This window comes from Carettochelys insculpta, chromosome 14 (genome assembly GCF_033958435.1).
Source record: "Carettochelys insculpta isolate YL-2023 chromosome 14, ASM3395843v1, whole genome shotgun sequence".
Classification (NCBI taxonomy): domain Eukaryota; kingdom Metazoa; phylum Chordata; order Testudines; family Carettochelyidae; genus Carettochelys; species Carettochelys insculpta.
Genome location: NC_134150.1, coordinates 9,458,406 through 9,474,546, shown reverse-complemented (window position 1 = coordinate 9,474,546; position 16,141 = coordinate 9,458,406). Strand labels below are relative to the sequence as shown.

At 42.3% G+C, this 16,141-nt stretch overlaps 1 protein-coding gene across 1 annotated transcript in view; it reads left to right on the top strand.

The window, feature by feature from the left end:
* Nucleotides 1–16,141, top strand: part of SLC6A2 (solute carrier family 6 member 2) — a 154,469-nt gene that overhangs the window by 76,307 nt on the left and 62,021 nt on the right. The window contains exons 4-6 of the mRNA XM_075008453.1: nucleotides 7,412–7,550; nucleotides 8,829–8,963; nucleotides 14,499–14,602. Of these exons, the coding sequence (XP_074864554.1) occupies nucleotides 7,412–7,550; nucleotides 8,829–8,963; nucleotides 14,499–14,602 (378 nt within the window). The remainder of the gene's footprint in view (nucleotides 1–7,411; nucleotides 7,551–8,828; nucleotides 8,964–14,498; nucleotides 14,603–16,141) is intronic.

The window sequence follows — 16,141 nt, the reverse complement described above, 5'->3', positions numbered from 1 at the left end:
AACCTTGTGATCCCCACCCTTGCTCTGGCTTATTTATACCTGGCCCTGCAGATTTCCAAGACCGGCATCTGATGAAGTGAGTCTGTGCTCACGAAAGCTCATGCTCAAAACTTTTCTGTTAGTCTATAAGGTGCCACAGGACCCTTCATTGCTGTAAGGCTTCTGTGCAACAAATATGTTCTCAGCTGGGGTCATTGGAACAAAACAGAACAATACAGAAAGAATGTCGTTGTAGGTATAATAAGGTGTCAGTGGAAGCCCCAAATGTCATTGACAGCAGAAGCCAATTTGTGTTTTCAAGTGGGGCTGGGCAAGTGCTGAGGGCCCAGTTGACATGGGGCCTTCATGTGGAATCAGCCCCCCACACCAGCTCCTGAGAATTCTCCCTGGCAGCAGCAAGCCCCGATATGGGCAAGAGCAAGTTCAGTGGGGGAGCGGGCAGTTGAGGTTTTCCTTCCACCTGGCAGCAGCAAAACCCTGAATATCTTGGCTGCCAGGGGAGACAGCGCCTCTGGCAGCAGCAAACCCCCATGTGTCTTAGCTACTGGGGGAAGCTTCCCCAGTGGCAGAAAGACCCTTAGCCACTGGGGAAGACTTCCCCCCCCAGTGCCAGCAAGCCTTGGTATGGGTGAAGGGGGGGTGGGGTTCAGTGGGGGGCCAATTGAAGTGGTCCTTCCCCATGGCAGGAGCAAAGCCCCCAGTACCTTAGCTGCCACGGGAGACTTCCCCATAGCAGCAGTAAAGCCCCCAATATCTTAGCTGCCTGGGGAGACTTCCCCATGGCGACAGCAAGCCCCCAATATCTTTCACCCCCTTGGAGCCCTAAACACGCAACTGGCAGCACAGTGAGCACCAAATGTCAGGCACATCCTTTTATGGGGTTGGGGGCTACTCATCTGATGTGGCTGAGCACAGGAAAGATCCAGAATGTGTGGGACTTGTGGGGGAGGGAGCGGGGTTCGCACAAAATGTAAACTGCTGAGAAGTTTCTTGGCATGTTATGCAAGCACAACTCCCGGCACAGTCTTATTGACACATGGTACGGCAGGGCATCGGCTGGCACCTGGCAGTGCATAAAAAATAACAAATGTACTGACAGAGCCACGAACTCCCTCCAGGGCTATTTGAATGGGTAGATACACTCAAAGCACTAATAGCAAAGAAAGAAAGACTTTTCTCACACTCATACTAACGTGAGCACACAGCTAAAGACTCACTGCTCCCACTTGAAAATTCATGATCTTCCTGTTACTGCAGAGCAGCTGCCAGAGCGGAGCTGTGAGGGACATTGTGTGTTACACACAGGACACCTCTGGAGGCTACTAAATTTGATTTTAAGACATGGTGCTTCCACACTGGCCTTTATTCGAACTTCTGAATTCGAGCTTGATGCTATATCCATCAGGTAACTGTAATTTTGTAATCTCAAGATCAGTGCACCCTAAATCAAGCTAATTGTATTTACAGTGATACAGTGGTATTTATTACATGGTAATATTGAGCTAACTACCTTAAATTCTAATTTGTCTCATAGTGTTGACACATCCTGAGAGATCTGGGCTTATTTAAAATAGTTTGCAGAAGGGAAGACTGAGGTGTGATTTGATAGCAGCCTTCAACTTCCTGAAAGGGGGCTCTAAAGAGGATAGAGAGAGAGAGACTGTTCTCAGTGATGACATATGGCAGAACAAGGAGCAATGGTCTGACATCGCAGAGGTTGGATATTAAGAAAAACTCTTTCACCAGGAAGGTGATGAAGCACTGGAATGCGTTACCAAGAGAGGTGGTGGAATCTCCATCTCTAGAGATTTTTAAGTCCCAGCTTGACATAGCCATGGCTGGGATGATTTAGTTGGGGTTGATCCTGCTTTAGGCAGGGGGTTGGACTAGATGACCTCCTGAGGTCCCTTCCAGTCCTAGGATTCTATGATTCTCTTTATGCCTTAATACTTCAACAGTTATATAAGGGACACAAGTACAAACTATTCTATTGCACTTTTCATCCCTAAATATCAAAGCACTTCATGAAGGGGAGAACATCACTTTCCCTTCATAGCTGGGGAAGGTATCACATCAAAAGTAGCGACTTGCTCTGACTCACTCCTAAGGGGAACCTATGAGGAGAACACACATCTCTTGAGTACTAGCCTCATATCTGATCTCTAAGGCCTCTTGAGTTTAACAAAAGTTGTGAGTAGAAGTGCAGGACCTTACCTTGGCTGCTTGGGATCCAGGCTGTGCAGTCTGAGAGGACCTACATGCATTATGGAGGCAAATCAGAATACCAGGGTATAGCAAATACCTCACTGCTGTTGCCCTAGTGTCTTCTAAGTTTGCTAACAATCTAATTACATAAACCTAAACACTCTTGCCCTTCACCTTTCCTGAGGCCCCACCTCTCCTCCCTCCATCGCTCACTCTTCTCCACCATCACTCACTTTCACTGGGCTGGGTTGATGTGTGGTAAGGGGCCCTCATCTGAGCATTGGGCAAGATGTATAAGGGTGCAGTCTCTGGAAGGGAGTTTAGATGTGCAGAGGAATCAGGACTGGGGCTGGAGTATACCGGGGTGGGATGGGGTGAGTTGCAGGCTTTTGGAGGGAGTTTGGATGCAGCTGGGGAGTCACAGCTGCAGCAGGCAATTAGCTGCTGAAGTGAGTTTGGAGTGTGGCTCTGAGAGGGAGTTTGGGTGAGGCAGAGATCTCCGGGCAGGGATTGATTTGTGGGGGATCATCAGGGTGTAGACTCCAGCTGTGTGTCATAAAATGCTGGGACTGGAAGGGACCTTGAGAGGTCATCAAGTCCAGCCCCCTGCCCTCATGGCAGGACCAAGTACTGTCTAGAACATCCCTGATAGACATTTATCTAGCCTGTTCTTAAATATCTCCGGAAATGGAGATTTCACAACCTCCCTAGGCAATTTATTCCAGTGTTTGACCACCCTGACAGTTAGGAACTTTTTCCTAATGTCCAACCTAAAACTCTCTTGCAGCCGTTTTAGCCCATTGCTCCTTGTTCTATCCTCAGAGGCCAAGAAGAACAAGTTCTCTCCCTCCTCCTTATGACACCTTTTTAGATACCTGACAACCACTATAGTGTCCCCCCTCACTCTTCTTTTTTCCAAATTAAACAAGCCCAATTCTTTCAGCCTTTCTTCATAGATCATGTTCTCTAGATCTTTGATCATTCTTGTCGCTATTTTCCAGACCCTTTCCAGTTTCTCCACATCTTTCTTGAAATGCGATGCCCAGAACTGGACACAGTACCGCAACTGAGGCCTAACCAGTGCAGAGTAGATCGGAAGAATGACTTCTCGTGTCTTTCTCACAACACACCTGTTAATGCATCCCAGAATCACGTTTGCTTTTTTTGCAACAGCATCACTCTGTTCATTCATATTTAGCTTGTGGTCCACTATAACCTCTAGATCCCTTTCTGCCATACTGCTTCCTAGACAGTTGCTTCCCATTCTGTATGTGTGAAACTGATTGTTCCTTCCTAAGTGGAACACTTTGCATTTGTCTTTATTAAACTTCATCCTGTTTACCTCAGACCATTTCTCCAATTTGTCCAGATCATTTTGAATTTTGACCCTATTCTCCAAAGCAGTTGCAACCCCTCCTAGCTTGGAATCATCTGCAAAGTCAATAAGCGTACATTCTATGCCAATATCTGAATCATTGATGAAGATATTGAGCAAAACCAGTCCTAAAACAGACCCCTGCAGAACCCCACTTGTTATATATTTCCAGCAGGATTGAGAACCATTAGTAACTATTCTCTGAGTATGGTTATCCACCCAGTTTTGCACCTACCTTATAGTAGCCCCATCTAAGTTGTATTCGCCTAGTTTCTTGATAAGAATATCATGTGAGACTGTATCAAATGAGACTATACCAAATGCCTTACTAAAGTCTAGGTATACCACACCTACTGCTTCTGCCTTATCCACAAGGCTCATTATCCTATCAAAGAAAGCTGTCAGATTGGTTTGAAATTATTTGTTCTTTACAAATCCATGCTGGCTGTTCCCTATCACCTTACCACCTTCCAAGTGTTTGCAGATGATTTCCTTAATTACTTGGTCCATTATCTTTCCTGGCACAGAAGTTAAACTGACTGGTCTGTAGCTTCCTGCATTGTTCTTATTCCCCTTTTTATAGATGGGCACTATATTTGCCTTTTTCCAGTCTTCTGGAATCTCTCCTGTCTCCCATGATTTTCCAAAGATGATAGCTAATGGCTCAGATGCCTCCTCTATCAACTCCGTGAGTATTCTAGGATACATTTCATCAGGCCCTGGTGACTTGCAGACATCTAACTTTTCTAAGTGATTTTTAACTTGTTCTTTTTTATTTTATCTTCTAAACCTACCCCTTTCCCACTAACATTCACTATGTTAGGCATTCCTTCTTCAGACTTCTCGGTGAAGACCAAAACAAAGAAGTCATTAAGTTATCTCTGCCATTTCCAAGTTTCCTGCTACTGTTTCTCCCTCCTCACTGAGTAATGGGCCTACCCTATCCTTGGTCTTCCTCTTGCTTCTAATGTATTTATAAAAAGCCTTCTTGTTTCCCTTTATGCCTGTAGCTAGTTTGAGCTCATTTTGTGCCCTGGCCATTTTGTGCTTACCTCAATGGGCTCTGAACCCCATTTGGTGGTACTGTGGGGCTAAGGTAGGCTCCCTTCTTGCTCCTGCCCTGGAATGGGCCAGCCCATCTTAGTGGTCCCTAAGAAGGGGCGAGGTGACTTCATGTGCAGGCACAACCCCCACAGCTCCCGTTGGCTGCAGTTACCAGCTCTGGAGTTATCATTTGAGTCATAAGCAGTGATGAGAGACCCCCTGTCTTCCCCACCCCACCAAGGTGCTGCAGGGAGGGACTCTTCCAGGAGTAGCCTGGGGCAGAGACTGGAAGAGGGTCAGCCGCAGTCCTACTGCACCACCAGATTTTTAGCAGCTAATCTGCCAGTTGGGCTTCTGAAGCTTCTGGGAAAAGAAGCCCAGTTCCAGGAGACTCCTGGCAATGTCCTTACATTGTCCTTATGTCCTTACATTGGTTGAACAATGTTTTTGTTAAGCATCATAGTCTGTATTTTTGTTAATATTTCTGCAAGTCTTAGCACTCATCCTTCTTAAAATAAAGTCTACCTTTTCATTTATAAAAAAATGAAATCTTTTTGAAGATGCATCATATACAAATTGATCCATTTGCTTTTACTCCTTCTTTGTTATAGGTCCTGGAATGCAATAAAAACAGAGTAGCTACATACTATGGCATGATGGTTTTAAAAGCATCTTTCATCTAGTTATGTTTGAAATTGAAGTACCAACCAACAAATTATAGAAGCTTTTCTTTTCTTTTTTATATGCAATGAGTTAGCAAAGCAAAATGGACAGGGCCATCCTTACCCATACATAGAATATGCAGCTGTGTATGGCCCCCAAAAATTTTTGACAACACTAGGTCAACCCACCCACTTCTTCCTATCCCAGTTCTGTGGCTCTGCTTCCTCCAGTGAGGATCTAACTTAAAAGTGAAAAACTTGAACTTTGTGAAAAAGCCATTCCAGTGATAATGAAGCATTTGCCAACCCCAGATATATACTGCCAGTTTCTGAATTTACTATGTTGGTCTGCAGGACCTTAGTTTAAAATTTGCTTTAACAATATTTCATTAGCGCATTGCTAAAGAATGAATCTCATCTATAAAATATTGTGTGTGTTCCTCCCCTCACCCCACCTCCATCTGCCATTGGGCATAGGGACACCAATTTCATTGAACTGCATAGGGCCTGTGACACAGCCCCTATCAATCCCCTGGGAGTTTCTGCACTTCTTGACAGTCTCATATGTGCATCAGAGACTTATGGTGGCCCCTTTGTTGCCTTGGGGCTTTCCACACACAAGGGCCCCCACTCACCAAACCATTCTCATCAGAGGCACATCCTATGCAAGGGGCAAACAAACCCCCTTCAGCAGTCTATGGGCTGCTCTCATCCATCCAGCAGGACAGCCATCCAAGGAGAGGGTGGTGGGAGCCCAGGCCTGCCCACCCCACTCGGCTCTGGCCCAAGAACCATAGGAGAGAGGCAGCTAGAGGGGTTTTTACCCCTCCTCCATGCAACAGTCTTTCCCTGGGCCACTTCATTCACCACTTCCCTCTGGAACTATCCGCTGTACATTGCTGGTGGTCTGGTCCCCAGGTTCTCAAACATCCTGCATTTCCTCCACATGCACGTCCCAACTCCTTCCCGCTTCTGCTTGCGAGGAAACCTTTTTATAGTGAGCCAGCAGACCACTCCCTGACAACAGCCTGACCTGCAGGCTGGTCGTTAACAAGCCACAGCTACGTCAACTGGCTGCTGGGCTCAGCTCTGAGGACCTAGTTGGGAAACAAGAAGGCATCTATCCAGACTCCACAACACCTCCCTTCAACCAGGCTCTTGCATCCTGTCAGCTGTGTTCTGCCACAGGCCCCATAAATCCTAAGGGTGTCCCAGAAAATGGTTGTATTATTTAGTCCTCCTCCTCCCATTTCCTGATGCTGTGGTAACTCAGGTTTCTAGCTGGCATTGGCCTAAATAAAATCTAAAACTGATCAAACATGAGGGGAGAATATTGGTGAACATACACACTTAGGCCATGTCTACACTAGCAAGTTCTCTCGGAGAATCAGGCCCTTTTTCGAAAGAACGCACAGAGCATCCACACATAAAATGCGCTGTTTTGATCTAAAATCGAAAGAAAGCTGCTCTTCTTCTGGAAGCCCTCTTCCACTTCTGGATCAGGTAAAGTGCCTGCTTTTGAAAGCTTCTTTCAAAAAAAAGCACATGTAGACACTTTGGTGGCCCTTTCTTCGAAAGAGCAGTCCTCATGGCGCCAGATGTTTTGATTCCTGACCCATTGTTTTGAAACAGCAGGGGCTGTGTGGGCGCTCTCTATCAAAATAGCAGATCGATAGTTTATTTGTTTGTTGTTTGTTTATTTGTTTTTGTGTGTGTGGATGCACTCTTTCAAAAGAAGATCTTCTGGAAGAGATCTTCCAGAAGATCATCATTTGAAAGATCGCTGTGTAGACGCAGCCATACATATAGACATTTTTTCATCAATTTCAAAATCTGAAATATTTCAACCAGCTGGACAGCTGGTGAACAAAGGGGAGTGGATGTTCACAAATTCATTTTACTTTCTGTGATTTAATCCAAAATAGAAAAAATACTAACTTTTTTTCGTCAGGTGAATATTGAAAATGTTGGCCAGCTTTACTAGAAACTAAATCAAGCAGAGAAGCCACTCATGTTATCATTCGGTTTTATTATGTCTTCTTGCAGTCCGCAGGATGAGAAGTATTAAGTAATTATCTCTTTTTGTTTGTTTGTTTCTTGGTATCTCTTCCTCTCTTGTGTCTAGACGCGGTGTCCTGCATTTACATGAAAGCAGTGGAATCCACGACCTTGGCTCACCCCGATGGCAACTCTCTTTGTGCCTCTTGGTGGTAGTCATAATCCTTTTCTTTAGTCTATGGAAAGGAGTGAAGACTTCAGGGAAGGTAACACTAATATAGCCCTTGTATCTTAATATTGATTTTTGTCCTTTTTAGAAAGTGAGTGTGAGAGGAAGGAGGGAAATTGGTTTTAAGTCATTGTAGCTAAGGGTGCCACAACAACTGAAGCTTGAGGTTAGATTTTTGTTTATCTGTCTTACAAAATGGAGTGGACGTTTCAAATACAAGTCCTGTTTCATCTGACTAAGCAGTTACATCATCTTTCTCCAGCAATGTCCAGTACTGCAAAGTTCTGTTAGCCTTTTAACTTTAAATTTGGTATTAATGACTTGAAAGAATGTCCACTCAAATCAATGTGTGAGTCTTTGCTTTGACTTCAGTTGGCTTTGGATAGGATTATTCTCTGCAAAACCTGCTTAAAGCTTTTATTACATTGTTAAAGGGCCCTTTGCTTTTATTAAACAAATATAAATTCTAATTTAAATCCTTTATTGTTTCCAAAAATGTTGGCAACTATTCTTTGAAGTACTTCAAGAGCTTAAACCATTTGGATGTGTTGAAGTTAAGACTTGAGGTCTTGATGCAGTTCTACTAACTTGTGGAAAAGGAGTTTCTAGTTTCCAAAGCTCAGAATGTTTTTGATTTTGATAAGTATAACTATAACTTATCACCTCATCCACTTTTCATCAGTTAATGTTCACATACCATGGTTTAATTTAGATCATGTGGCCCAAAACACAGCCTACCTTTATTTGGCTGTGCCATTTATTTTCAGTAAATACTAGCATTTCTTTATTTTCATGTTGATATTTTGTTTAATTTATGGAGCTTTTTTTGGTAATTTGTGATGGACAAATCAAACTCAGTATATTGTTTGCTTCCAGAAGTCCTAGCCTAGGGAGACATCTGGGAATTCTTTCTGTCTGTGGTTGCAGTGTATATTTCTATGGTATTTACAGCAAATATCTGCTTCAGTCTACTTACACTCCTGGAAATCATTCACACTGAGCTTTCTCAGTTTAATACAACCATTAGTAATATAGTCATTCCACTACTGACATATCTCAATTTGCTAACCCATCTGATGCTTTAAACACACTGCCTGTCCTTTTTTGTGGGACTTTTCCTAGTCTACGTGACTGGTACTATCAGTTCTTTTTTGCTAGGACAATGACACTTAGGATAAACAATTAAGACATGCTTCAGAGAACAGAAGAGATAAACACAACAAAGGGACAGTCATAGTCTCCAACATGTTTATAAAACTTCCTGTTTGTGCAACACTTGATTATTTAATGTTTGGTGTCTGTTTGTCGCTGGCAGGTTGTGTGGATAACAGCCACTTTGCCTTACGTTGTATTATTTGTATTGTTAATCCATGGAATCACATTGCCTGGTGCGTACAATGGAATAAACGCTTACCTTCACATAGATTTCAGAAGGTTAAAAGAAGCTACGGTAAGTTCTCCCGCCCAGCTTCGCTTCCTGTATTGAAACAGTAGCTCTCACAGACCCTCCTAACAATTGTGTGAGTTAATAGAGATGAGAGCTGCCAGTAAATTGCTGGTGTGTATTTCTAAAGTGAGGAATTTATATTGCATGGAACACGAACATTACTTGAGTTTCTCCAGCGTGCTGAGATCCTGGCTGTCTGCTGCTGAGGAGAGCATCAGGGAGCCCTTATCATGATGGAGCTGCACAACTGTGGGCGCTGGTACTGTGAGATTAGCCTGGGGCTGCTTCAGCTTATTCCTGCTTCTCCTGTTCATGTTTATGATCAGGCAGTGTACCTATGACAACATGCTTCCTATCTGACCATGGGATGGTACAACGCCAGGCTGTCTCTGCCAGTGGAGCACTCCTGCATGCCAGGGAAATAGTTGGTAAAATCTGATTATTTCCTAGCCTTTTATGGTGAGCAGTTGCTAGTAGATAATAATTATAAGAATGGAATGAAATTTGCCATTGAAAAGATCATGGCTACGAAAAACAGCTTTTCAGTGAAAATGAAGATTTTCATAGGAGAAATAATTCTGGATCAGTCTGAATAGGCACTTGATACTTTGAACTAAACTGAGGTTTGGTCATGAATACCTTCCTTGTCAGGGCCATTCCATTGCAAGCCATTTTATTGCACTTTGTAATCACTAAGATTTTGAGTAGTGACTACGAAAAGTACATAGGACTACAAGTTTTCCTGACATTGTAGGTCAGCCTACATAAATGGCCACATAAATTCAATGTGTGACCAACATAGTCCTATAAGCCTTTGCACTCTGAGAACGTTCAGCCTACCATATATTAAAATAATTGTTGCTCTCAGACCAGAGTATTACTGGGGACCGACTGGCTAAGTAGCAGTGCAGCAGAAAAGGACCTAGGGATTACAGTGGATGAGAGGCTGGAATGAGTCAACAGTGTGCCCTTGTAGCCAAGAAGGCTAATGGCATATTGAGATGCATTTCCAACAGTTCCAGAGAAGTTACTGTTCCCCTCTACTTGGTACTGGTGAGGCCACATCTGGAGTATTGTGTCCAGTTGTGGGCCCCCCAGCATAGAAAGAATGTGGACACACTGGAGAGGGTTCAGCAGAGGGCAACAAAAATGATTAAGGGCTGGAACATATGAGCTATGAGGAAAGGCTGAGAGATTTGGGCTTATTTAGTTTGCAGAAGAGAAAACTGAGGGGTCATTTGATAGCAGCCTTCAACTTCCTGAAAGGGGGCCTAAACATCGAAGTAGGGCGCTATTCCCATCTTCGGATAGGAATAGCGATTTTGATGTCTTGCCACCTAATGTCGATTTCAATGTCGAAATAGTGCACGGTGTATGTAGAAGCGACGTGTGCTATTTCAATGTTGTGCCAGCTACTTTGAAGTAGCCGGCTAGTGTGGATGCACCCACAGAGGGAGATGTGTAGGCTGGATATTAGGCAAAACTATTTCACCAGGAGGGTGGTGAAACATTGAAATGCATTACCAAGAGAGGTGGTGGAATCTCCATCCCTAGAGATATTTACATCCTGACTTGACATAGACATGACTGGGATGATTTAGTTGGGGTTGATCCTGCTTTAGGAAGGGGGCTAACTAGATGACCTCCTGAGGTCCCTTCCAGCCCTAGAATTCTGTTTCTGTGATTAAAAAGACTTGCAAGTCAACTTACGCAGATTTTTTTATGAAAATACTAGCCTTTCCAAAGCCTCACGTGGTACTAATTTTGTGATCACAAACAAATTTTATCCTAGGGCTGCTACTATCTTTCATGGTTTCTCTTTGTTTGTATTTTTTTATTTAGTAGAGAAAAAAGAACCAGTCATTAAACAATGACATTCCACTAGTACAAACCAACCTGAAAATGTGATGTTCTTTTCAAATAAATGCAAAAGAGAAAACTGGAAAATAATCAATAAAAAGAAACAAACTGTCATGAAAATAAATGCTTCATCCCCAGAGAGAGGCCCATCAGAGTTAGAAAAACTAGACAAAGTTAATAAGAAGTTTGAATAACAAAATCCAGGGGTAGTGTTAATTTTATCTGCTGTCAATGCTCCAATGCTCAGATCCCCTTATTGACTGTAGGTTCTACAGCACATCCCTGGATCCACTCCACTTGAGTGGAGGTCTGTCACCAGGTCTGTCACCGAAGCGCTGTCATTTTCTCCCATCATACCAGAAATGTGTAATATACAGTAGTATATGTGAGTTTGCAAAGCCTGGTACAGGGTTAAACAATAAATATTCAGGTCAGATTCCCAGCTGGAGGTAAATGGAGCTATGCTGACTTGAAACTATCTGTAGGTCTGTTCCTCAAATTGTGTTCTGCATATGTAGAATATATTTGTGTGTTGCTCTTTTGGGCTTTAAGTTTACACAGTTGCTATTTGACAAGCTATAAATATATTTATCTGAGACCAAGTTTTCCAGATTACTTATATGGAGGGGTGGATATAGTGAGGGAGGGAGAAGTCCTGTAGTATGATGAAAGATGGAAGACAACTTACAAGGAAGAGAAAAGCCAAGTTGCCTGTTGTATTAGTTCAGCAGAATTCTTTCTGCAACCCCCTGCTGTCTTTATTGACATGTTTGTGTGTTTAATCCTTATTATTGGGCTTCTGGGAGATCTGACTGCTGCCTGACTACCAGTTCAGTGTGTTTCTGCAAGAGCCATTGTCATATTCACTTTTTTCCCCAATGAAGAACAACAGCAACTATCAAGAAAGCAGTCCTGTAGCATCTCCTTCTTTCCCACTATTTAGCAGATTTCTCAGTTTTTGCTGTTTTCTTCCCTCTCAGTAATACTCCAAATCTGAAGCACTGGGTCTTTCCCACAAAAACTTATCACCTAATAAATAATATTGTTAGGCTACAGTAACACTACAGTGATCTGTTGACAGAAGTCACTGTCGGAAGAGATTTCCTGATAAAACTTCTGTTGACAGAGTGCGGCCACGCACAAAAGCCACTCAGAAGGGACTGCCCAGCTGCTCCCTCAACAAAACAGGCACCTGGAAGCACAGCAGACAAGGCTGCCCATTGTTCTGGATGCCCTGTCTGTCAAGAGAAGCCCCCTCAGAGTATCCACACAGCTTTTTATTGACAGACCCTGTTGACACCAGCATTATGCCTCATGGCTGAGAGGCAGAATGCTGCTGGTGAAAGTGCTGAGTTTTGTCAACAAACTGTCAACAAAACACATTTTGTGTGTGGATGTTCTACCAGTTTTCTTGACAAACCTCACTAGTGTAAGCATAGCCTTAGTCTTTAAGGTGCTACTGGACTGCTTTCTTTGTTTTGTGAAGATACATACTAACACAGCTATCTCTCTGAGCAAATATGTCACAGATAAACGGTGCTATTCAACACACTTTGTCATAGGATCAAAAGTCCTTATATAAAAGCCATAACGTCTCCTCATGCCAAGGATATATAAGGCTCACTACTGCAAGGTATTCAGCAACTCCAGAGAGGCTTTCATTGCCAAAACACCAGCCCTGTGCAGGATCAGATCCATCAAGAATACAACAGAAGTGTCTTTTGGAAGGTGGCACAAAGCTCCTCTGTACAAAAAGCAAGTGATTAACTTAAAAATCTATGTAACTGGCTACTGTATTTCTTTTCCACCATAGGAACAGCAGTTAGTGATTAATACAGCCTGTGACATCAAGCATTCTAGGCCAGGAAGGAGGGATTTGCTCTTTTGTCTGTCATAAAAAGTTTCCTGAATATTACATCATGTCTGGAGAGTCACTTAGTACTTCCTCTTCCTCTCCATACTGTGCAGTAATTTTGCAAGTCCATACATGGATGAGAAAATGTAAGAACAAAATATATAGTAATATAAACAGGAAGGAAGCTTGGAGTGAAAGACTGTAATGGTACATAAAAAGACTGTAATGGTACATAAAAATTCCAATACTACAGGATATAGTTAAAGTGGATCATGGCATGAGTCAGAAGTAATGCTATTGAAATAGTAGAATAACATCAATGTAAATTTTAGAAGAATCCAGCTCCATTGTCTCTGTGCTGCATCCTGTTTGTTCTTAAAAGGAATGTTCTGCATGGAACCTTGACTTTTTAGTGACTTCTGTCTTCTTTTGCTTCCTTCTTATCTAAGTCTGCACAACAGCAAATTGAGATAACATACAGTATCATTTCAATCCACGTTTCAGATTTAGAAAGGCACAAAAGCACATGCTTAACACTAAGCCCATGCTTACATCCATCTCTGTAGAGCATGTGCTAAGTCACCTTAAAGCCAAGCACTTTTGAATTGGGCCAAAAAACAGAACTACCATAAGTAGCTACAAATTTAGTAGTAGCACACAAAGTGACAAAGAGCTAGTGACCGATGTAAAAGTAATACAAGTCCCTGGTGCTGTCAGTATGGCATTCCCAAGTATTATTTACTTTTTAAATCTCCTGCTGCATCTACACTAGCTCTCTCCTTTTGGAAGGAGCATGGTAATGAGGAAACATTTGGTTTTGGGAAGAAGGGGGTTTTGAAGTCCAGGGGGTCCTTTCCAAAGGCCTCTGTCTACACGGGCAGTGTGCATTTTGAAAGTGGCACTTCTGAAACGAGCACGGCCACCATTATGCTAATGAGACGCTGCATATTCATGGAAGCATCTCATTAGTATCTGCCAAAATCCCTCATTACTCTGCCCCTTCCAAAAGGAGAGGGTTAATATAAACACAGCCCTTGTGTTCAGACTTTTTACAATATTTCCAGCAAGTGAGATGCTGAGTGTTAGTAGAATCAGCTGATAGCTAGGGTATTTTGCTCAACACACATGCAAGACAAAATGATTTTTGCACCCCTAACTTTTCCGCACCTCTCTAATCTGAGTAAACTCCATTTGTAAAAAATCCAGGCCTTTTCTCTGGACATGGGCTATATACAGTCTGAGTAGATGCAGTGATGAGATTTAAAGAGTTAGGAGTAATTCTTAGCCCTTCAGAAGAATGGGAATTGAGAAGGAATAGCTCATATAAGTCATTTTCAAATCATATCAATCAGACATTGGCCTCTGGCAGAAGAAAACATTATATAAATGGCAATTACAGTTCCAAGCAGTAAGCACTTTTGTGGGAAAGGAAAACATTTCATAACTTCTGACTTATTAAATATTTTTATTTCTGACTGTGCACTTCAAATTAACCCAATGAAATTGAGAAATGTATTCCCTCAACACAGCAAAAATATCAGTCAATCGTTTCTGGACCCTGTGGAAGTTCAGTAAACAACCATCACCCCCATAGCACCACTCCGCACACACTTTAGGTTTTGCTGTTGAATTTAGAATTTGACACTACATCCATAACTGTATCGCAGGCCTGGGTCCTTGATGGGTTGGGCAATATTTATGGGTCTATAGTCATGGAGAATTGTCAAATATTATTTCAGTAGATGTCCATGCTATGTGACTAGAATAGACTTTCTCTTTTAAACTGAGCTAACACATCTAATAATTTTCATCTCTTTATGCAGGTATGGATTGATGCAGCCACTCAGATATTTTACTCTTTAGGAGCTGGGTTTGGAGTTTTAATTGCATTTGCTAGTTACAATAAGTTTGACAACAACTGTTACAGGTAAGATAATCTGTTTTTCATTGCCCTTTGATAGTGACATTTAATTTTAAAAAAGCTTTGATTTCACGCTCACTTTATTAGCGCTCTGATACCATGGTTCCAATAAAATACATGAGAAATTTGATGTGTAATCTAATTTGAATGTATTTATGTATTTATTTCTTGATATGTATTTCACAATTCAAGAACTGTATTTTCTTGTTAGTGTTGTATTTTTACACCAACAGGTATATGCTAGCCAATATAATACAGTATGCATACAATGTAATAAACTATATTTATTTTATATAATAGTATATTATATAGGTAACATGAATATTCTACTATTTATTATTGACTATTATTATTATTATTTAGCTAGTAAAGATGATAATTACTACAAATATGCACCAAAATTTACTTAATTGTGGTTTTATTATCGACAGACATTTTGATATGGGTATAACTCAAACCAACACTTGAACCAAACACATTCAAATTACCTCTTTCTGAAAGCTGAACAGAAAACCTGTAAAGTTAGTGACTCTCCTGTGCTAAAAGTGTAGGATTACTTTCAGACAGCTATGTAAGCTACAGAGAATATTAAAGGAGAGGTGATTGTTCCACAACCTCAGAGCACCAGGAGGAAGGTTAACAGAAATAAAGGTTTTACAGTTAAATTCTAAAAGTGCTCTTAGGTTTTGAATGACATGTTCATGACTTTTTTCAGCAGGCAAACTGATTCAACAAAACTCTTAGTTCAGGTTCAACATGTTCATGTATACATGCTTTGCTAAATCAGAATCGGAGTTCATAGAAGTCGTAAATAAAGTTGGAGATCCCATTGTAGGAGACACTGTGCAGACAAATGGTGAGACAGATAGTGTCACTTTACATTTTAATGGCTATGTCTACACTAGCCCCAAACTTCGAAATGGCCATGCAAATGGCCATTTCGAAGTTTACTAATGATGCGCTGAAATACATATTCAGTGCCTCGTTAGCATGCAGGCAGCCGCGGCACTTCGAAATTGATGCAGCTCATCCCGACGGGGCTCCTTTTCGAAAGGGTCCCGCCTACTTTGAAGTCCCCTTATTCCTATGAGCAGATGGGAATAAGGGGACTTCGAAGTATGCAGGGTCCTTTTGAAAAGGAGCCCCGTCGGGACAAGCCACGTGGCGGCAAGCCGCATCAATTTCGAAGTGCCGCGGCCGCCGCATGCTAATGAGGTGCTGAATATGTATTTCAGCGCTTCATACATTTGCATGGCCATTTCAAAGTTTGGGGCTAGTGTAGACATGACCAATGCCAAGCACTCTGATGTGTGTTCTAATTTTTCTATGTGCCTCTACTGTACTTTGATTGAAAAGACCTATAGAATGGAACTAGTTGAAAAACTTTGAATTCTTCTTCAAGTGGTCCCTGTGGGTGCTCCACAGTAGGTGTCGGGCTCGCCCCGGCGCCGCAGCTCGGAAAATCTTCAGCAGTCTCCGTCGGGTCGCGCATGCACCGATGCGCGTCGGCTCTTCGCGCGCTTACGGTCACGTGCACGATCTGGT